Source organism: Mauremys mutica, chromosome 1 (assembly GCF_020497125.1).
Source record: "Mauremys mutica isolate MM-2020 ecotype Southern chromosome 1, ASM2049712v1, whole genome shotgun sequence".
Taxonomy (NCBI): Eukaryota; Metazoa; Chordata; order Testudines; family Geoemydidae; genus Mauremys; species Mauremys mutica.
The window spans coordinates 327,478,871-327,502,615 of record NC_059072.1 but is presented as its reverse complement, the minus strand read 5'-3'; the positions used below and the strand labels follow the sequence as shown (position 1 = coordinate 327,502,615).

The 23,745-nt window shown below is 39.8% G+C and overlaps 1 protein-coding gene across 1 annotated transcript in view; it reads left to right on the top strand.

Moving 5' to 3' along the window:
* The window catches only part of ATM (ATM serine/threonine kinase), a 111,929-nt gene that overhangs the window by 16,041 nt on the left and 72,143 nt on the right, over positions 1 to 23,745 (top strand). The window contains exons 6-18 of the mRNA XM_045018371.1: positions 963 to 1,128; positions 1,537 to 1,775; positions 5,424 to 5,587; positions 8,077 to 8,246; positions 9,984 to 10,355; positions 10,933 to 11,127; positions 13,195 to 13,290; positions 14,505 to 14,730; positions 15,527 to 15,664; positions 16,619 to 16,744; positions 19,828 to 19,917; positions 21,617 to 21,788; positions 23,119 to 23,318. Of these exons, the coding sequence (XP_044874306.1) occupies positions 963 to 1,128; positions 1,537 to 1,775; positions 5,424 to 5,587; positions 8,077 to 8,246; positions 9,984 to 10,355; positions 10,933 to 11,127; positions 13,195 to 13,290; positions 14,505 to 14,730; positions 15,527 to 15,664; positions 16,619 to 16,744; positions 19,828 to 19,917; positions 21,617 to 21,788; positions 23,119 to 23,318 (2,354 nt within the window). The remainder of the gene's footprint in view (positions 1 to 962; positions 1,129 to 1,536; positions 1,776 to 5,423; positions 5,588 to 8,076; positions 8,247 to 9,983; positions 10,356 to 10,932; positions 11,128 to 13,194; positions 13,291 to 14,504; positions 14,731 to 15,526; positions 15,665 to 16,618; positions 16,745 to 19,827; positions 19,918 to 21,616; positions 21,789 to 23,118; positions 23,319 to 23,745) is intronic.

The following is a 23,745-nucleotide window of genomic DNA, read 5'->3' as shown; positions in this document are numbered from 1 at the left end:
GCACAAGAGGGCTGAATTAAAGGTGCACAGTCCGGGAGAGTGTGAGCCGCTAGCACACGCTAGCGTGACCAGGGACCGCTGCCAGTGAGCTCGGTACTCGCCCCAGGGGGTGGGGCTGAGGGTGGTACAGCCATGCCAGAGGAGCTGCCTGTGCGGGGCACTGGCTGCGGTAGAACCCTGCAGCTCCGGGATATCTGCATCCATGGATATAAATTTTGTGTCTGCGCAGGGTACTACTGAGATGTCCCTGTAGGTTTTAGTACTGATCTCTAAAGCTCTTTTTATATATCCTCTCCTACAAGATATAAAAATAATGCTTATACCGTGTAACACTGCATCTTCAAAGCTCTATGAAGTATTGGTTTAATAATTACCTATTAAATAAAAATATTAGAAAATGGAGAAAAACAAATTTTAATAGTACCTAATACACCTTTTCCATTGTTCTGCTGGTACTCATTGGAACGTTACACTCTGCCATATCATAGTACAAGTGAAAATTCTGACTGGTGACATGCTAAAAGGGAGTGAAATAATTCTCTGTAAGAATTAGCTGAAATGTTAGTTAGTAGTCTTTAGGTTTTGTTTTTTTTCCCCTTCAGTTTTTTTTCAGTTTTTTTGTTATTCTGTTTTGTTTTTTGTGGCATTCAGCTACCTGTGATACGTTTAGATAATATTTTCTTAATGTTTCTGTGTGCAGTTAAATTGCAAAACAGGGAATTAACTTTTGTGAATAATGATCCAAATGTCTATGATGTTAATAGCAAGTGGATATTTTCAGAACACAGGCAAAATATTTTAATTTTACGGTTTAAGTGGTGGTTTTTCCTTCCTGTGTAACTTCTGCATTTAATCAGCTTGTTAGAATTGTATGTTCTGGTCTCTTAAATCACTGTTTTACCCAGGCTAAGGAGACAGTTATACTTTTATATGATTTTTGATTCTTTGAATTATGTTTACAGAACTGCTGACCCTGTACTGCAAATTGTATCTCAAACCTTCCAGAGATATTAACAGAGTTTTGGTGGCTAGAATAATTCACACACTGATCAGAGGATGCTGCTTCCAAACTGATGAACTAAATTCCAATCTTTTTTGCTTCTTTGATAAAGCACTACAGTGTGCAAGGTAATTCTCAGCTTTTTGTTTTGTGTGTCAGAATTGTATTTCAGAGGATAATTTGTCCTAGGTAATTGGGGTTGGACTTGATGGTCTGTGGAGGCTCATTGATCCCTGACTTCTGTGATTCTGACCTTCAACAACTTTCCGTTTACTCAGAGCTCTTTGAAATGTGAATCTTTTCTGCATTTATATGTATTCTGGAAGTTTTTTGCATTATCTGCAAGTATTCAGAGGTGAGGTCTTTCGAATATTCTTGCCTTATTTATTAAATTAGGTTTGTTCAGTGCTCAATTTACAGTTCAAGGACTAGATTTTAAAAAAATCCAGACAAGTCATTCTTTATTTGTTAATACTTCTTATCAACAGAAAGTTGGCTATTTTTGCTGTAGATGAAGTGCTTGGTTTATATTCCAGGCAGGAGAACGCCTCTGCAGGTCTGGATCATATTCTTCCAGCAATTAATGTCATCTTCAGTGTGTATGCTGTGAACTGTCGTATGCGGATTTGTAAGCTAGGAGAAGAAATTCTTCCTACGGTTCTTTATATATGGACTCAGTATAGACCGAAAGAGTCTGTAAAGGAGTTAATAATTGAGTTACTTCAACTGCAGGTTCATGTTCATCATCCAAAGGGAGCCAAAACACAGGAGAAAGGTACACAATAAAAAGCTTCTTTTGTTTTTTTGCTTTTCTAATTTTAGCAAATTTTTGCTATATGATGTGAGAGTTCAAGTTGCATGAGCGCAGAAGTTCTGGATGTCACCGGTAAACTTGGAGAATAATCACAGGAGTAACTATTTCTTCTCTATAGTTTTACACTGTGCATTAGAGCTGATTGAATTGGGGGAATACGTGGTTTTAACTATTATTATATTATAATAGCACTCAAAATATGCTAGGTGCTGAATGGGAACACCCAGCATCTGGTCAAAGACTTTAGAATTTAAAAAGAAAAGCAGGAGGGGGGAAAAGGCTGGGGGGAATGGATACAACATACAGGAATGAGCAAAGTGCAGATTGGCACACATGTTCACATCTTATTAATTTTTTATAGATACTAGGACCGGGAGTGACCATTATGGTCATCTAGTCCAGAGGTGGGCAAACTATGGCCTGCGGGCCACATCCGGCACGCGGGACCGTGCTGCCCCGGAGGCTAGCCCCCAGCCCCTCCCCTGCTGTTCCCCCTCCCCCGCAGCCTCAGCTCACCCTGCCACCGCAATGCTCTGGGCAGCGGGACTGCGAGCTCCTGGGGCAGTACAGCTGCAGAGCCCGGCCTGACCCGGTGCGCTGCGCCGTGGCGTGGCTGGCTCCAGCCAGGTGGCATGCTGTAGTGCCACCGGCCACCTGTGCTCCAGGCAGCGCGGTAAGGGGGTAGGGAGCGGGGATGGGGGTTGATAGAGGGCAGGGGAGTTCGAGGTGGTGGTCAGGGGGCGGGGATGTGGATAGGGATCGGGGCGGTCAGAGGGCGGGGAACAGGGGGGTTAAATGGGGGCTGGGGTTCCGGGCGGGCAGTCAGGAAGGAGGGGAGGTTGGATGGGGTGGCGGGGGGCAGTCAGGGGACAAGGAGAAGGGGTGGTTGGATGGGGCATGGGTCCCAGGGGGGCAGTCAGGAAGGAGGGGGGGTTGGATGGGGTGGCGGGGGGCAGTCAGGGGCTGGGATTCTGGGGGCAGTCAGGGGACAGGGAGAAAGAGTGGTTGGATGGGGCAGGGATCCCGGAGGTGTGTGTCAGGAATGAGAGGAGGGGGGTTGGATGTGGCGGCAGGGGGGCGGTCAGGGGACAGGGAGCGGGGTGTGTGTGGCTGGGGCAGGGGTCCTGGAGGGGACGGGGTGTGGCTAGAGGATGGGGGCTGGGCCACGAGCCCCTCCCCTAACCAATCCTCCATACAATTTCCAAAACCCGATGCGGCCCTCAGGCCAAAAAGTTTGCCCGCCCCTGATCTAGTCTGACATCCTGGAAAACATAGGCATGCAGAAGGCACAGGGCGGGAGGGGAGGAGTTGATCAGCGGGGCCCATGGACCCCCTGGAGTACCCTCGCAGACCCCCCTTTGAGAAACGCTGTTCTAGACCTTTGATTAGTCTTACCTCTCATTTAAGAACCTTCTGTAATTTTTCAACATCCTTTTTGAAGAGTAGAAACCAAAATTGGACACACTATTCTAGTAATGATCTCACTATAAACATATACAAAGGAAATACCACCTACCTCTAGTTCATATTCCCCACCTTATACATCCAGGGATCCTGTTTGCCATTTCAGTGACATCATCTCCTTGAAAGCACATATTCAACTGGTTATCTACCATGACCCCAAGTCCTTGTCAGTGTCACAGCTTTCCAGGATACAGTCCCCCATCTTATAAATGCAACCTATGTTCTTTGTACCTAGATGTTGTATGGCCTTGCATTTGGCTGTGTTAAAACATAGGATGTTCAAGTGAGCCCCCTTACAAAGCAGTCGATGTTGGTCTATATAACTGATCTGTCCCCATCATTATTTAATACTCCACCAATTTTCGTATCATTTGCAAACTTTAGCAGGAATGATTTTATATTTTCTTCTAGATCATTCTTAAAGAGATTGAATAAAATGGGCTGAGAATAGATACCTGCAGGAACTCATTAGAAACACTCCCTTGGGATGATGATGCCCCATTTACAGTTACTTTATGTGATATATGAATTAATATCGTCTACATAGATTTTGTATAGTGGTAATTCTTTATCCAAATGTCATATGGGACTAAGTTAAATACCTTGCAAAAGTCTAAGTCCATTATGTCAACATTTACCTTTATTAACCAAACTCATAAAAAAAATACCAAGTTTGTTTGACAAGCACCTTTATCCATAAAACCATGTTGATTGGCATTAATTATGCTACTATTTTACTGATTGCTGGGCCATATCAGCATTTCCATGATTTTTGCCCTGTATTGATGTCAGGCTAACTGGTCTATAATTTCCCTGCCATCCCATTCACTCTTTTTTAAATATTGGCACAACATTAGGGTTTTTTTCCCCCAGTCCTCGAACACTTCCAGTGTTCCAAGATTTGTTAAATCAATATTAATGGTTCAGAGATCTCCTCGGTTAATTCATTTAATACTCTTGGGTGCAAATCCTGTAGATTTTAAAATGTTTAACTTAATAGTTGCTCTTTAATATCCTCCCTAGTTTTTGATGGGAAGAAAGTATTTCATTATCATTGCAAGACATGAATACATCACCCTGCTTCCTTTGGAATACAGAACAGAAATATTTATTGAACACTTCCGCCTTTTCTGCAACATAACTGATAATTTTACCATCCTTGTCTAGTATTGGACCCATACCATCACTAGGGTTTTGCTTGTTTCTAATACATGTACAAAATTCCTTTTTATTGTTCTTAGCACTACCAGGCATAGATTTTTGTTCAATACCTTTAGCTTCCCCTGTCAACTCTGTTTCCTAACTACTGATTTGTATTTACTACTGTCCAACCCATTGTAGTGTTTTTTTAAACGCATTAAATTTTTTTATTAATCTCTTGTTAACAATTAATCCCCAGTTATACTGAAGTCCCTCTTAGACCACGTTCCCCTGCATTCTCTTAGAATCTGCCCCCAAACCCCAACATATAGGGTCCCTGGCCTTCACTGTCTATGTTTGCATCTTGCCTATATCCAACAAAAAAAAAAAAATCTATGTAAGGCCATCTTCACCCCAGGGTTCTTCTTTTGCACAGGGGATGCTGGAGATGGATGCTCCTGGTACATCTGCTGCTTTGAAAGGGCAAGGAGGATAGGGCAGGGCCAAATCAGAGTATGTTGGGTATTAAAATTCTGCAATGTAATCTGTGACACCTGTTGTGTCCCTGGGTTGAGAAGACACATGAGTCAGCTGTTCCTGGCTGCTGCTGGGGTAGTATTCTAGCCCCTCCCCGAGACAAGTGGCAGGAGTGGCTGTACTGGGGACCTTGAGTCTCTGGGGGTGGGAGCTGCTTAGTTCTGGATGTTTAGGTTGGAACAGATGAGGGTGGGATTCTTGATTTTATTTTATTTTTTCCCCTTCCTCTTATTTGGCATCCAGACTTTATCCTGTCTTCCCCCATCTTTGCAAATGTTTGAACATTTTTTGTTTTAAATAGCAAATGTTTGCATTATAAAACCTCCTGAAAAATACAACTCTAATTGCTGTTAAGCAGTCTCTGCTCATCTGCGAACATAGAAAGTTATATTGTATAGTCAGATTATTTAGTCAGATTATGGCAGATAAACTGCATATATAACTTAAATTTTATCTTTTCACATACAGGTGCATATGACTCAGCAAAATGGCAAAGAATCTTACACAACTTGTATGATCTGCTGGTGAATGAGTTAAGTGTCATTGGCAGTAGAGGAAAGTATTCTTCAGGATCACGCAACATTGCTGTAAAGGAAAACTTGATTGAATTAATGGCTGATATTTGTCATCAAGTAAATGACATTTCTACACATTGTTCCAAATGAATGTAAAGTTGATCTGTATACTGTACTATGCTATTCACACACTTCAATTTTCCATTAATATGTCTTACAGATTTTTGTTCATAATTTACTTATATTTCAGTATCTTTAGTCTCTGGTCTAGAGACATGTTCTTTTTGGCCTCAATTAAACAACAGTCTTGAGATCCTAATACTCAGGTCTAATAGAGGCTGCACAGACTGCAGAAGGAGCCCTCCTGTTCAGTTTATAGATAAATTTAATTGCTCTAGTGACGTTTTGGTTTAACTTTCCCCAAAATATTTCCATGTGTAAGGTACAGATGGAAGCAGACATTTTCTGTTTGCTGCTGAAAGTGTTTAAATTTGTTTTATTTGAAAGTTTAACATGGTTACAGGCTTGTAAGGGAGAAGCGTCCTTATATTTCTGGTACGCTTTTTAATATCAAGGAATTCTAAATAGAGCAAAATTATTTGTTGTTGCAGAAATTCATATTTAGTTAGTACTTTTATTCTGTGTGCAGTTGAAAGAATGGGTAATTGATATTTTTATATGACTGTTTATGTGACTTGGAAGCACAAGTTTCATTGAAAGTCAATGGTACTTTGTGCTCCTAAATCACTTTGGGCTCTTGTGAAAATCCTACCCTTATTGATTAATTACTGGAGAGCCGAAGTACTGTAATAATACTTACGTCTCATAGTTCCAAGCCTTGCTTTTGAAGGAAGATCCCAAGCTAGGCTTCTTGCTTTTCAGATGACAGAGGCAGTAGGTCACTTTGCTTCTGGAGAACAGGAAGCAAATCTCTGATCAAATCCTAATGGCTGACAGGCATAGCATTGATAGTGCTGGAGACAGCAGCATCCTTGTGCCCTCTGCCAGTATCTGAGTTGTTGCCATGTGTGGTCTTTGAAGGTTGTGAAGCAAGCTAAGAGGGAAATGAGAATTCTCTGGAGTGCTTTATAGATGGTAAATAATGATTAACTTCAGGTGTGTCTACCTTGTAAGCTGGTGATGTGATTCCCAGATGGAGGAGACATATTCGCACTAGTTCTGATTGAGCTAGCTCAGTAAAAAAGAGTGTTGACCCAGCAGTGCAAGCAGTGGGAGGGGCTAGCTGCTCCGAGTGGATGCTCATAAGAGATGCTATGTACTACACGGAGCAGCTAACCCCTCCTGTGACTGGGCCACTGATGTTATGCTCTATTTTTAGTGCATTAGCTCAATTAGAACTAGTATGTACATGTCTCCTCAAGCTCAGAATCATACTCCCAACTCAGAATATAGACATACTCTTAGTGTGAAACATCTCATGGCCTTTAATAGAGGGTGAGGGTGACAAGGTCCCTCACCAAAGGCTCTTACGCAAAGTAAGCTGCCATGGGATAAGAGGAAGGTGTTCTCATGGATTGGTAACTGGTTAAAAGATAGGAAACAAAGGATAGGTATAAATGGTCAGTTTTCAGAATGGAGAGAGGTAAATAATGGTATCCCCCAGGGGTCTGTTCTGGGACCAGTCCTATTCAACATATTCATAAATGATCTGGAAAAAGGGGTAAACAGTGAGGTGGCAAAATTTGCAGATGATACAAAATTACTAAAGATAGTTAAGACCCAGGCAGACTGCAAAGAGCTACAAAAGGATCTCTCAAAACTGGATAGTTCTCTGAAAACATCCACTTAAAGTGCAGCAGCAGTCAAAAAAGCGAACAGAATGCTGGGAATCATTAAGAAAGGATAGATAATAGGACAGAAAATATGTTGCCTCTATATAAATCCATGGTACGCCCACATCTTGAATACTGTGTGCAGATGTGGTCGCCCCATCTCAAAAAAGATATATTGGAAAAGGTTCAGAAAAGGGGCAACAAAAATGATTAGGGGTATGGAACAGCTTCCATAAAGGGCGAGATTAATAAGACTGGGACTTTTCAGCTTGGAAAAGAGACAGCTAAGGGGAGATATGATTGAGGTCTATAAAATCATGACTGGTGTAGAGAAAGTAGATAAGGAAGTGTTGTTCACTACTTCTCATAACACAAGAACTAGGAGTCACCAAATGAAATTAATAGACAGAAGGTTTAAAACAAAAGGAAGTATTTCTTCACACAATGCATAGTCAACCTGTGGAACTCCTTGCCAGAGGATGTTATGAAGGCCAAGACCATAACAGGGTTCAAAAAAGAACTAGATAAATTCATGGAGGATAGGTCCATCAATGGCTTTTAGCCAGGATGGGCAGGAATAGTGTCCCTAACCTCTGGTTTCCAGAAGCTGGGAATGAGCGACGGGATGGATCACTTGATGATTACCTGTTCTGTTCATTCCTTCTGGGGCACCTGGCACTGGCTACTGTCAGAAGACAGGATACTGGGCTAGATGGACCTTTGGTCTGACCCAGTAGAGCTATTCTTATGTTCTTATGTGAGTACTTGAATACTTTTATTAATGGGTTCTCTTTTTACTATATCTTTGGAAAGGTCTTTACTGAAGACACCAAAGTCTTGGAGATAACCCAGTCGTACACTGTTACACAAAGAGAGTCTGGAGATGAAGCTGCACCAAGCAAGCGTAGGAAGATCGAATTGGGCTGGGAAATAATTCGAGACAACCTGCAAATATCACAGAATGATTTTGATGTCATACCTTGGTAAAAACACCTTTATTCTTTTACCTTGGAACTGAAATCAGTACAAATAACTTAACAGGTTTTAGTTTCACATTCAATTATTTCATAATCTGTGGACTCCTACATTTTATACTCAGTTGTCTCCCAAATGCCTTGTGCTGCAAAGTAAGGTGCTCAGATACAGAACATACAGGGAGGCTGTCATGGAATCAGCCTAGCTTTTCCCAGCTCTTGAAAAATCATGAGGGATGTTCTTGAAATTCTTGTTATAAAAGCTTCTAAGTCAAATACCACATAATAGTTAGAAGTCATAACTTTCACATTGCTGACTTGGATAACTGACATGATATATGAGAGAGACAAGGTGGGTGAGGTAATATCTTTTATTGAACCAACTTCTGTTGGTGACAGAGATAAGCTTTTGAGCTACACAGTGGTCTTCTTCAGGTCTGACATGATATATGACTAACGAATGACAATGAAACGATGGTGAATGAAAATACCAGCTTTCATGTGGGGCTGTGGAGTTGCAATAAGAATAATGCCCTGGGGTGAGAACCTCATCTCTATTCTCACTATTTTATGCTGGGTAAACTGGCTTGAGGAGTATAACAATATTGTAATCTTTGACATAGCAGATAAAGGTATAACAAGATCCAGTGGTTGGAAGTTGAAGCTAGACAAACTCAAGCTGCAAATAAGGGGCACATTTTTAAACAGCGAAAGGAATTAATTGTTGGAAAAGTTTACAAAGGGCTGAGGTGGATTCTCCACTGGAAGATTTTTTAAATCAAGATTGAATTTTTTCTAAAAGAGGTGCTTTAGTTCAAACAGGAATTAATTCAGGGAAATCGTATGGCCTGTTTTATACAGGAGGCAGGCTAGATAATCAGAGTTGTTCCTTCCAGCTTTATAATCTATGAGTAAAGCTAAGATTTTTGCCACGGAAGTCGCGGATTCCGTGACTTCCAGAGAGTTTGTGGCTGGAGGTCTCAGCTGCAGGGTAGGGGATCCAGCAGCTCTTAGCTGCCAGGTAGCAGGGACTTCACAGCTCCCAGCCTCTGTGGGTGGCAGGGGACACCCTGCAGCACCTAGCCACAGCGGGTGGGGGAGGGACACCCCCAGCTCCAAACCACCCTGGGTGGCAGGGGACCCCCACAGCTCCAAGTCCCTGTGGGCAGGGGCGCCCGACAGCTCCCAGGCGCTGCAAGTGGCAGGGCCACCCCACAGCTCCCAGACACCATGGGCCACGGGGTGGGGTGCCCCTGCAGCTCCCAGCCATTGTGAGGAGTGGGTTGAACCTGGAACTCGAGCAGCCGTGGGTGCTGGACTCTCTCCTCTCCTCATTTTGTCATGGTTATTTTTAGTAAAAGTCACGGACAGGTCATGGGCGTCGGTGGTTTTTTTTGGTTATTATGTGTGACCTGTCCGTGACTTTTACTAAAAATAAGACAAAGATTTTGTTGTGGTTATCTGTGAGAAATGAAATTACAGACAAGAAAATTAATTTTCTGTTTGCTTTACTGATATCTGACAATCAACTTGTAAAACAGCATTTGTGTGGCTGAGGCTGAACATAATGACAGAATAATTGGTGATTGAACAAGCTATCCTGAACACTTAAACAATCACAGTTAAATATACAATAGAAGTATAAAATGATTCTCTGAAACTGCTTATATTATATTTTACTGCTTTTCAACACATGATGAATTTATGTACATTTCAAATTAATTGCCTTCACTTTCTGTTTTTAAGGTTGCAGATTACAGCCCGATTGATATCAAAGTATCCTATGAGTCTTCCTAACCGTGAATTATCTCCCTTACTCACTATACTACACCAGCTACTACATCAGCAGAGAAAAGGGGAAAGGACCCCATATGTGCTAAGGTGCCTTACAGAGGTTGCTGTTTGTCAGAGCCAAAAATTAGATTTGGAAAGCACACAAAAGTTGGAGCTGCAGAGAATCTGGGCAAAAGTTTGGTCTCTTACAGTTCGCAGCATAAGTTTTCAGCAAGTTGAAACAGAAAGCTTTGGGTTACTTGGAGCCATAATTCAAGGAAACCTTATTGTAATAGACAAAGAACTCTGGAAGATATTTTCAGGGTCTGCATACAAGCCTTCCAGGTAAGAAGATGGGAACCAGGGATAGTGTATCTTGTGTCTTTGACTCTCTATAGCTGTTTTTCCTCCATGAACAGAAATACTAAATTTGTTCTTGTGGCGTTTTAATTAAGTACTGTACATGTGTGTTAAAACCTGTTTTTCAGACATTTATAACTCAGCCATAAAAACTCACTCCAGTCTGAAAGTTGACATGGAAGAGATGTGACCAGGACAAGCTTCTTAAAAACAAATTTTGGCCAATATAGATTCATTCTACTTTTGTTGAAACAAAGTAAAGCATATTTTTTGTTCTTTTAAAATTAATCTAATTTCAAAAGACCGGATCCAAATAGTTTTAAAATAGACAAGTGGAATCTATAACGTCTAAAATATGGGTTTGAAAATGCATGCAGAGTGAGTATTCTTATACAGGAATTTTTAATGTGCATGCTTATTAAGTACTTTATTTATGCATTTGACAATATTCTTAGAGCTGTCCAGGATCCAGAAATAAAGACTTTGCCTCATAATGATAGTAGTCGAATATACATTTAATTATGATTTCCCACAAGCTGTTCTTTGCTCTGTTTTGTTGTAGTCCTGCTGCACGTTGTTTGGCATTAGCAATGACTGCTTATGTAGTACCAGAAACTTTGGAAGTAGGAATGGTGCAGAATAATTGTGAAGGAAATACTGGGTGCGTGTTAAAAGAAGCAATAATGAAATGGCTACTGTTCTGTCATTTGGAAGAGAAGATGGAAGAATGTTTTGAGTTACCTCCTGTGCTATGCAGGTAACAACTTGGAGTATAATCTGCTCTGTGTATAAACACAAAACATAACATAAAAAAAGCAGATGGGAAAAAATGAATTATTAAAGTCTTCATATGTTGCTAATATTTTGGTAGAGTTTATAAATCTGTGTGTTAACTTTCTGTAGGGTATCATAAAACACGTGTTTTGGAAATCATTAATTTTTCCTTACTCAAATGTTAAAAAAAAAAAAAACTTGTTTCATACAACTGCTTTTAGATGAAAATTACCTGAAAATGATACCTGAAGTTTTCTGGCTTGATGTTTAGATTTTAGGAATGACTAGAATCAAACTATTTAGCAGGTGATAATGTTAACCCTGCTGCTGCTTGGTATAACTGATGTGCTATTATAATCCAAGTTTTTAGTTGTTCAAGTGTTAGCTTCAGACAATACCTGCATTTTAAAGTTTCTTGCTTTTTAAAACATTAGGTTAATACATGGGGTTTTTTGGTAAATAACTAATATTACTGTACATTTAGCGCCTTTTATGAAAGGATCACCAAATGTTTTACAACCATAAGTAAACTTATCAATACTATTTCGGGGGAGGGAAGTAGATAAGTAGTATATCCATTTGTACAAACGGATAATCTGAGACACAGAGATGGTAACTTCCATAAGGTCACACAGCGAGTCTGGCATAGATGTGTTACTCCTGGGGGAAATTCTGCGCCACTGCATGTTCACAGAATTCATGTCCCCCGCAGATTTCTTTGTTTCCGCACAGAAAAATGACTTTCTGACTGGGAAGCAAAGCTCCAGCAGTGTGGGCGTGTCATTTAGGCACCCAGAGCAGCTGGCATCGAGGGAGAGCACTGTGGGGCAGGAGGCGGGACTGAGGAAGATCCAGCTGGTGGCTCTTGCCCTGCGCCAAGCTCAGCTGCTAGTCCTGGCTGGGCTGGGGGTAGGAGGGGATGGGACTTGATCTTCACTTGCAAGGAGTGGCCATGTCCGGGTTAAACCCAGCCCCAGAAATCTCCCCTGGCTGCAGGAAACTCCACCTCATCCTGCTTTCTGCCCCCATCACTCCTCAGCTGTGGGGGGAAGGGTCACTGTATGGGGAGCTGCTTCACCGATCACCCAACCCTCGTGCATCCAGACCCCTGCAGAGCCTTAGTCCCCCCCCACCCAGAACCCCCCACGAGTCCCCCACACCCTAACTCCCACCCCGCCGAGCCTCACTCCCTGCAGCCCCCTGCTGAGCCCCGCCCTCTTCTCCCGCATCCAGCCCCCAAGACTGCACCCTGACGAGCCATACTCCTGCTGCACCCAGACCACCCCAACGAGCCCCCTGGACCTCCACCCTACTGAGTTTCAACCAGCTGTACCTGGACCCCAGACCCTCCACTGAGCCCCACACGTGCAGAGCCCCACGCCCAGACCCACCCTGCTGAGCCCCAAGCACCTTCATCTAGACTCAGCTGCAGAGTCCCATTGCTCCTGTGCATCCAGATCCCAACTGCATCCGGACCTCCCACTCATCCACCCGCATCCAGATTGCGTCACACAGGACCCTCTCACCCCACACCTGGAGCCCCCCACACTAAGCCCTTCCACACTAGGGATCCTGCCAGGCTGAGCCTGCCTGCCTGCACCTGGTGCGGAGGAGCAGGGCCTCAGGGTGTTTCTGGGGCAGACCCAGCCCTTGCACTGTGTCAGGGTCAGGTGCAGCCTCACCGCCGAGTCCGTGTCCTGAGTGGGAGCTGCAGGGTGATCTCTCACCTCTGTGCACCCAATGGCCTGTGCTCCCCACTGCTATGCTGGAGCCTCCACATTTATTTATTGACAAATAAAATTCGCATAATTTTAAAATATTGTGCACAGTATTTTTATTTTTTTGGCACAGAAGTTTTATTTTTTTTGCTCAGAATTCCCTCAGGAGTAATGTATATAGAACTCAGGAGTCCTGATACCCAGTCCTGTTCTAATGTACAAAATTAAGGTTAGGTTTGAGATTTGAAGTTTGGAGTCATAATCACCTAATATGTATAGATGTTTCTCACCTAAATTTCAGCTCTGGGTTTAAAAAAAAAATTTCTTTACAGTGATTTTCCTCATCTAGTGCTGCAGAAAACTCTTGTGAGCCTGACTATGAAGAACTGCAGAGCCGCAATGAACTTTTTCCAAAATGCTACTGAGTGGTAAGTTTAAAATTAATCAGCACAGATAGTATGCTCCTCATATTTAGGGGCAGTATTTTTAGGGTTGAACCAGTTTGTTTTTTTTTAAGTAGTAATCCATATCCTCGTTGATATTCTGTATTCCCCCTACTTGGCTCAGGTAGCATTAAAGATTTTTGTCATTCCAGCAAACACTGAAGATATGGAACACATGTTTTCCTGTCTCTCACATATCTTTTAATGTTCATTTTTGTAAAGTATTTAGCACATTTTTGGGCATTGTAAAAATAGAGCATCTACAGTCTGGTTAGGTGCTTTAGACAGGTATGAAGACAACATCTCCTCCCTGAAGAGGTTACATAACATCTCTCTTACCAGTAATATATCTTAGTAAAGCAATTGCCAAAAAAAACAAAAATCCTTTTAAAAAGCCCCCAACTAATTAGAAATTACTGTCATGGATCCACAGTACTCACCCTTCTTCCCCATTACTTTACAGTCTTAAAACTTGATTTAGTGAAAGGAGTTGGACACAGCTTCCAATGCCTCCCCAATGTATGTCCTTGGGTGTTGTGGGGGGGACATAGGGAGGTGGCGCACACTGCCATGATGCACACTGCTTTCCAGAATGCTCCAAGGTCACACACCAAAGTTGTGAGCACATTTCATCTACAGTAGGAGTTCTCAACCTATTACTTTCTGAGCTCCCCCCCCCCCGCATGTTATAAAAACTCCCCAGCCCACCTGTGCCACAGCTGCTATTTTCTGCATATAAAAGAAAGAGTTGGCATTAGGGAGTAGCAAGCAGAGCTATTGCTCAGGGCCCCACACCACAGGGGGCCCCGCAAAGCTAAGTTGCTCAGGCTTTGACTTCAGCCCCGGCCTTCAGCTCCACATGGCGGGACTTCGGCTTTCTGCTCTGAGCCCCAGCGATTCTAACACTGCCCCACCCCGAAACCTATTAGTGGCCCCAGGGGGGCCCTGGACCCAATTGAGAGCCACTGATCTACAATATAGATTCATCTTGATAATCATCTCAGACTGTGATTAAAATAGTAAGTAACCATTCCTTAGTGAGATTAACCTGAGAAATGAGAGAGCAAAAGAAATGACTAGAGGCACAAATAAAAATTTCATTTTATTTCTGCTTATGTTTCTTGTGTTTAAATAATGGTTTTAAAGGTACAGGTAGTAAAACAGGATGTCACAATAAGAGTAATGTGTTTTTCTTCAAGTGTGCAACACACACAAGACAAAGGAGAAGTCAGTTTTTTGGAAATTGAAGAGCTGTATCTACAGACAACTTTTGATGAAATGGCTATTTTCACCAGCCTTGCAGTGAACATTGCAGATAAAAATCTGTCTGGTTCAGGACTTGCTGTCAACCAAAACCATAGGGAAACACTGGAGCACTGTCTGTTAGTGGTGTCAGAACAGCTTTTAAACAGCTACTCTTCTGAGGTGAGTTAGAAATGAGCATTGAAGTCCACGTTTGTTCTGCTTATTTCTGTATTTTAAAGTCATAGAGCATGTTGAACTTTAGCAGTTTTCCTGTTAAAATTGAATTGAAGACAATTTTTAATATTTCCTACAAAATGAAGTAGACAAATGTTTGTTTCCCTATAATGCTCTTCAGAATACTCCAAACAAGTTACATGGGAAATAGTTACATGATCTGCAAACTGAGAAGTATACATAAAATTACAAGTTTGGCCATTTTTCTCCTTCCATACAATTTCTGCCCTCCATAATTCAGAGTTTTGCTGAGGTACCTAATTAAACACCTCAGGTGAAGTCCTGGCCCAATTCAGTAAATGTTAGAGCTCTCACTGATGGCAGTGGAGCCAGGATTTCACCTTAGTGGTGACGATCAGCTTGTGCCTGGGAAGAAAAATAATTGTAATTTTTGAATGTTCCAAAAAACATTCAAAAGACAAGGTTGCACTGTTAGTATATTACTGTTCTTCTTGAACTGGCTTATTCCTGGATGTTCCAATGGTCTTGAGCAAATCACATAACTTCTGTGCCTACATCTGCCCATCTTTAAATTACAGATAAAAATATTTTCCTATTTTACAGGAGTGTAATGAAGCTATTTGTAAAGTTCTTTGTGATCCTTTGTTGAAAGGATGTACAGTATAGAAGAGAAGTATTAATGTAATAAAATTTAAAGCATAAAAAGAACCATTAATAGCTCTGTAAGCTGATGAAGCACCATTTAATATAAAATTTATGATGTATTTATATTATGTATTAGATTTATTCCAAGTCTACTACTGCAGAACACCTAGTCCGATGTGTCAGTCTCTTGATTGGTGTTCTTAGCTGCTATTGCTATGCTGGCACATTAACTGAAGAGAATGCATGTAAATCAGAATTGTTCCATAAAGCTAAGGTTAGTAATAATATGTGTTTGATAACTGTAAAGAAAACAATATTCAATTATTTTAAAATGATGAATAATTATTACAAATGAGTATTTTCATATTTTCAAAATATAAAACACTTGTTTCTGCTTAACAAATCACAGTAGGTGACAGAATTCAATGAATATTTAATTTATAGGGACTAGTTTTTTCACTATTACTAAAACATTTTCATAGAATTTTTTTTAAACTGTAATGAAAACTAGGCATAGCTAAAATTACATATACACTACTAAAACTACAATTATTTTGCAATTGAAGATATTCTAGTTATTAAAATTTTGCCTACTTGCTTTTGGGAAAATATAAAAAATCAAAATGATCAGGGTCCAGATAGCTAAGGGGTTTGTTAATAAGCTAATGGCACCTTTCACCTCTAGGTCACTTGTTCAGATCTATCCATATTGGTAGTGAATTAGTCACTGAGAGCAGTTTGACTATCTGAATTTATTTGGTAGTCCCGCTCTGATTCACTAGTAGCCATGTATATATAAAGCCACCATCACTAATAAAACTGTTTAACTTCTTTGTTGGGAATCTGAGCAAGAAGGTCAAAGACTGAACCCACATGGAGATTGAATTATCTTTTCATGACTAGAGGTGGTGCCTTGCGTCAGAGTTGAAGCACAATATCAGAGCAATATGGAGAAATGCCATGTTTTTCTTCGGTGATTAGAAAATTTGAATTTCCATCAGGTCTGTGTGGTCAGTTCATCACTTCTAGAGAGCAATGAATGTTTAAAATGGAGAAAAAAAGCAAGCCTTCCACCCCAAAACTACTAACTCGTGACCTGAACAGTGGAGCTTAAATGTGCAGCAGAACCACATATGTCTGTGCGTACGTGCGTGCATGCATTTAAATAAGGGAAATATGTGATTGAGAGATTTTCGCTACATTGTATTTGTATTTCTGTTTTTAATAGTCTCTCATACATTATGTTGGAGAAAGCATTTCTCAGTCTAAAAATAAACTAAATGAAGATTCTAGGATCATCTTGCTGAGGACTTTGATAACACAATGTACCAACTGCTTATGTAATTGTACCAAGGTAGGATATTTAAAATCATGTTTGTCCATTATTTTTATTCTGTAATATATATCTAACTGAATTGTAACTTTAAAAAAGCAATAATAATGTATTTTGCAAGCTTCTGAGATGTTTCTCTCTTTCATATTTACTGAATTATGTATTGCATAGGGAAAAAAACTATTAGAACATTAAAGTTGCACAGTTATATCAGGAAATGCCAAAGTTAAGGCAATAATATGCAACTTCAACTCTACCTCCTTATGAGCATGCTTTACAGTAGTCTTCAATTGCATGCTATTTCTCAAATACAGTACAATATAAAGTACTTTTTTCCATAATCTTAAGTCCTTATTTTAAGCATACATGAATTTCATTATCATAATCAATCAGTTTCTTTTTGACTGATTTTTTTAAACATAAGTTCTCTACTCACTAAGATATGTACTTTTTATTCTCCTCTCTCGCCAACCAGCAGAACATTCTTTCTTAGATACAATTAAGAGGATCAGGCAGTTGGCTATGAATTGTGAATTTAGGAGGCCTTATGTGCTAATAAATATTCAGTATTGTTCCGATGCAAAACCATGCTCTGAAGTTCCTAGCCTCTGTTTGCCAGAAGCTGGGAATGGGCGACGGGATGGATCACTTGATGATTTCCTGTTCTGTTCATTCCCTTTGAAGCACCTGGCATTGGCCACTGTCGGAAGACAGGATACTGGGCTAGATGGACCTTTGGTCTGATCCAGTATGGCCATTCTTATGTTCTTATACTTAATCTGTAGTAAGTACAGTACTATATATATCTGATAGAGTATATTACAATCATTCCTGTCTGGCATATGCATTGTAGTACATGTTACTGCAAGGGTCTACACCTATATCTAAAGTAATAGAAAAATTGTATGATGTAATATTTGAGAAATAATTAACCAGATCTTCAGCTGGTATAAACTGATGACGCTCCATTAAGTCAGCTACAAGCTCTGTTGAAGTCAGCATTGGGGGAAAAAATCTATTGTTGAAAATCATATAAATTATGTAATTAAAGGCTGTATTATAAAGTCATTGAAGTCAGCAAAGCTATGCTGATATGATTCAGCTGAGGGTATGGCCTAGTGTTTTATCATGAAATTAAATACTGTATTATAGAGCATGCACACAAGAGGGCAGAGCCCAGAATTAATTTAGAACCTCAACCATGCAACCTTAACCCATAGCATTTCCTGAATTTCGAATGCTTATTTATGCAATTTTAACATTCTTTTCACTTACAGGGAGATTTTCAAATGGCTGTTAGGCTCCCAACTCCCATTTGACCCTTTGAAAATTTCCCTCATCGTTTATGTAGAATTTCCTAGGCAAAAAAGAGGGGATAAAACATAAAAAGGAGCTTTACTCTCTAGAAACTCAAAAATATTTTAGGTAGCAATAAATGGACAATGGTGAGAATAAATTTAATAACTAGATCAGTATTTGGTGAGACATGACTAGTGTTTATAAGAGGGAGTCCCTTGTCTATCCACCTTAGTTGGCACTCAGTTTTGCACCTCACCCAGCTTCAGATATCCTGAGGTGCATCAGAAATGAGGCTCTGTCCAGTACACCTTACAAAGTCAAAGGAACCTTTATTTAGCTCTTTCATTGCTTACATGATCAGCAAAAGATGAGGTAAAAATTCAGTGTGCACTTGACCCAGCCTGATTATAGGGAGTATAATGTCTGATCCAAAACCCATTGAAGTCAATGAGTCTTTCTGTCAACTTCATTTCGATGAGGACTTTAGTATGTTCTTAACACATTTGTATGTACATCCCAGCATCTTCTAATATATGCAGGAAGGAACCCCTCTCCTTCACCTTAGCAGCTGTGCCACAGTCTGCAGAGCCAGGCTATGCAATGACAGTGTTAGCATAAGTCCAACCCCCACTGTATTTTCCTGTTTGCAATATTCTATTTAATTGGACTTCTCAACTTGTCACTATGCAGCTAAGTTAGCTATGCATGCATGTGAAACAAACCGCTCCTTAGCTGTGCAGCTTTTGAACTCCTCAGAAAAAAATCTCCTGCATGTGATCCATGTGTAATTTTCAGATGTTCACCTGTCAGATCAAAACCAATGCAGGATATTTCAGTCCCCACAGATTGGCTCTATGACTATTTAAAAAAATTACCAGAATTATTTTTATAATTGAGAGAGGTGTTTTTTAACTCCCTGTGCTCAAAAACAAGGGACCCGTTTTTTGAAAATAATCTCTGTGCAGAGACCAAGCATAGCACAATTTTTGCTCAAAAAAAGTTTCAGAAAGTTATGAGAAACCGAAATGGGGCTAGAATGCAGGCTGCTAACCTTAGCTATAATATTTACTGCCACAGCTATCATTCAGTAAAAAAAGTTTAATGCAACATAAGGTGCACTGTGTTGCATTAGCTGCATAAAGGTTAAAGTTGTAGCCACTCCTTGCAACAGCTCCTGGAATGAATATTTGCACCCAAAAAACCCCTTGAAAATAAAGATTTTATATTGAAATCCTCCTCAGCTTTAACTATAGCATCACTAGGATGCAGCTCCTGCTTACAAATACTTTAATAGAATGTTTTCTTTTTTTACATATCTTTGAGGCTTCTACTCATTCCATGACTGTTCCTCAAGATAATGCAGTAAATAGGTATATAAGAGGAATACATTTTTAAGCAATCGTGATTTTTTTAAAAAACTTTGATTTATATTTAATGTTTTTGTTTTCTCATTGGAGTTTTTAAAAAGTGACTTATCCAAAATGACACTGATGAGAGAGATTACAGTACCTCTTCCTGACCAAAAAAACCCCCCAGCCAAACTGATGACAACATTTTAGAAAAAAAACGTTTCTACTTGATTAGTAATATATCTGAACTTGCTTACAGACATGTTCCATTTTGGATTTTTCAAGATAAATTGTCGTGCATGACACGCTTCAGAGATTGGCATCTGGATCTGTATTTTTAATATTATCTGCTTACTTTAATGAATTCACAGTATGGAATAAATCCAGTTCCTTTCTAAGAACAGAGTATGTTATATGTACTGTGATAACTGGTCTGTATATTTTGCTTTCTGACAGAGCAGTCCAAGTAAGATCTTATCAGGCTTATTCCTGAGTTTGTTAACATCAAAGATGATGAATGATCTTGTAGATATTTGCAAACATCTGGTAAGTATGTTTCTCTAAATGCTATGTTTCTTTGCATGAGGATTATTTATACAGTATAAATAACTCAGAGACAAACCGAATGTGATTTTTATTACAGAAAACAAATTAGGCAGTAAAAATATATCAGATTTAAGGGCCTTTCTAACTAGTAGTGTTTGTGTGGATCATTCCTACATGTGTGAACAATGAAAAAATATTGATCAAAGAACTATACTAATCTTGCATCCAAAATTTAGTTACATTGTTTAAGCCTTGTTTTGATACTATGTGAATGAAAAGTGCACACTGATAAAGCTATAGAAATAATAATTGTAACCCCCACTTTCATTAAGTGAATGAAAAATAGAACACATTTTAAAGTTTATGTAAGTAGTTATAGCTTTTTGATCAGTTATTTTAACATCCACAAACAGCTTAATTTATTCTTAAGATAGTCAAAATGCACATCTTACTACTCAGCCATACATCTTACAGCATCACCTCTTGCACTAGCTTGTACCTATGCTTTTTCGGTAATTGATTTGATAATAAATGCCAGAAATACTTGTCCATGTACCAGATCTGAATCAAGGCCAAATCTGGGAGCTGCAAGCACATAAGAATTTGCTTCCATTTCTTTTTCATTGTATTAAGCTCATCTGTTTTTTAATGTTAAATTTTTGTTTGCGTTTGGAAAAGATGAAGGATTTTTCTGCTGTGAAAGTAACTCTTTAAAGGTGCTTGAAAAATACACATTGATGTTGAATTCTTCAAATATGTACATTTCTTTCCTGCTCTTAGTAGCAAGGTAACAGAATGTGGCATCATTAAGTTTTGTAAAAACCTTGAAACGTGTATCCTCATCCAATTCCAATGCACCTTTAGGTGGGTGTCCTATCCAAATAAATAACATACTTAGTATTTTGCCTGAGGAGAAGCTGACAGTCTCACCACTGTTAGCTTGTCAGCCAGTTGGTTGAACGGTAATTATTTGGGGAGTCCTTATGTCATGCTCTAGTTTCTTTCTAATCAGAAGTTTGCCAGTTTCTAAAGTAAAGTTGATGTTTAAGTGCTAACGATGCAGTCGGCATTCTACGAAACCCAGAAAAGAAAGCAGTCTCTTTCCCAAAGAGCTCACCATCTAAAGAAAAGAGTTCAAATCACACACAGTGCACCAGCTAACTAGAAGATGGGTTTATCGCAGAAGGCTGAAGTAAATATGATGCTTCATAGTTGATGACTTTTAGTTGGTAGGTTGCACAGAAGTGCAAAGAGAGATTTCAATGAGATTAACTACAATTATAATTATTATTTATTGTGAGTATTACAATACTGCTGAAGGGGCCATGTCAAGGATTAGGACCCTACTGTGTGCTAGGCAATATACAAACAAGTAACAGGAAGACACCCTTGGACACAAAGAACTAGATTTAGGACATGATGGAACAGGTAGAGGAAGCAGAGAAGTGGAAAAATGTCAGGCCAGATAATAGCAAAATGAACACATTTTATATAGCAAAAAGTATTAATTTTAAAAAACTCATTCACCCACAAGGTGTGCACACTACTAAAGTGAGTAAATTCATGATCTTAGCATCCCATGTCCTTTCTCACACTGTTTGGTTCACAAGGAAATGCTGGTCTGTTTCCATGTTCTGTTACCTATATGGCATCTTCAGCCACCAAAATAAAATTTACAAGAATGTGATGCTTTTGCTAGATGGTCTTTACTGGCAAACCGAGTGATGCTGGAGAAGTAGACCTAATGGAAGATAATATTGAAAAGAATGCAATGGAAGTAGATAACCAGGTAGCCTTGGACCGATTTGATGATCACTATATCACTGACTTTGGTGATGCAAATGAGTCTGGGGAGATGCAAAGCGTAACTGGTAAGTGAAAGTCTGCTTTCTGTCCAGAATTGTTTGCATAAGTGTAGGGCACATGTGTTTTTCAGTCTTACACTGCCCACTTGTCTCACATCGCAGTTAGGCAATATATTGGACCATTACAATAGCTGGGATTGTAGCTGAGCCATTTGCCTCCAGAACAATAATTGTGTCTTAGCAATTCAGTAGTGTTGTACAAACATTAACTAAAGCCTTGGGAGGAAATTACTATTCTTTTTTACAGTTGGTAAAACTGAAGCAGATAAAGTAAATAACTTGCTCAGGGTCATACAGTGAGCCTGTGGCAGAGCAGGGAGTAGAGCTCAAGTCTCCAGACTCCCACTCTAGTGGTCTAATCACTAGTCCATACGTCCCTTCATACCCAGTTCCAGGATATTTTCTTGTGCATTGTAGTTGGTTCTATTTTAGTTGTCTCTCTTTTCTTGCAGAGTAGGTCTATCACGTCTTTGGCACGGTCAGCTTTCTCACATATCCAGACTTGCAAAATAGTTGGCACTTTCCTTATCCATGACACAGATTTTTTTTCCTACCAGGCTGGTTTGGCACCAGCAGTGGTATCATGTTTTGTTTTGAAAACTGATCTGAATTCTTGCTTAAGATGCTCACCTTATGCCTTAGTCAGGACTATGATTTCTATTTTATTTTGGAGGGGAGAAATCATTTTGTTATGCTAATACTTCAAACTGTTCTTTGTCTGCTTAGTCCACTGTGTTGAATGAGCACCTCTGGAATTAGTTCGTCCAGACCATTCGATAAATAATAGTAAACACTGGGGTTGGTAGCAGTGGCAGCAGCTCTGGACATCAGAGAAAATAGGCATGTATATGGAGCCATTCTCTCTAGGTCACAAATTTGGACGCGGTCAGTAGTATAGAGTCAGTTGTCATCACCTTAGGTTTGCTGGGTGGGCTTTGTAAAAATTGTGGACGTTTGTTTGTGGTCTCAACCAAATTCTGAGTGGGCAAGTGTCCACAAAAAAACACATAACAAATGGTTCTGTTGATACCCTGGTTGCCAGTTTTCGCACAGAGGCCTAGGGTATGTCTGGATATAGAGAGTGCAAAATACCCTTCTGTTTCTAGAGGCGGTCGCTCTAGAACAGGGGCCTCACTCCAGATAGAGAAAGCTTCAGCTTGTGCTGTCCATACTGTATCTATTCTGTAGATAAGAAACTTCAAGGCTGCCAGTCTTACATTTTTTTGAGAACATAATTTAACTTGATAAATGCACATAGCTCTATCATGTTTTTAATATAACTTTTATTTTCCTAGAAGAAGCATTTTTTTGTACTTGACAAGAACCTTTTTTTTAGGTGCTATGAGCCCATTAGCTGAAGAACATTTGACAAAGCAGGATTTACTCCTCCTTGAAATTCTGAGGCTCTTGTGTCTATGTGTAACTACAGCACAAATCCATACAGTCTGCTTCAGAGCACCTGACATACGGCGGAAGCTGTTAATGCTAATTGATAAAAGTATATTTGATGCTGCTAAATCACTGCATCTACAAGTGGTGAGTGTGATATTGAGAAACTTCTTGTTTCAGCAGTTCTCTCTCTGTACATAAGCACTATCTCTTAAAGTCATACACACATTCTCTGGCCATTCTCTTGGACTCAGTCCACTCAGAAGAACTCATAGTGTCTACTTCTGAAGATTTAAATTTTTTTACATAGCTTATAGGATTTGTCAGAACCCAGACAGTAGATTGCTGGTCCATATGGTATCTGCCTTCAGTATTCACCATTAGCAGGTGGCTTGGAGATTGTGCAGTCTTATTCTCTGGGACAGAGTGTAGGAACTCCTTTCCAACTACTAGAACTGATATGTTTATATGCCAAAATATGAGATTTAATTACCCATTTTATTGTGCATCAAATAATTCATTTGCATGAAACAAATGTCAGATTATCTAACCATGTAAGAACTGACAAAAATAT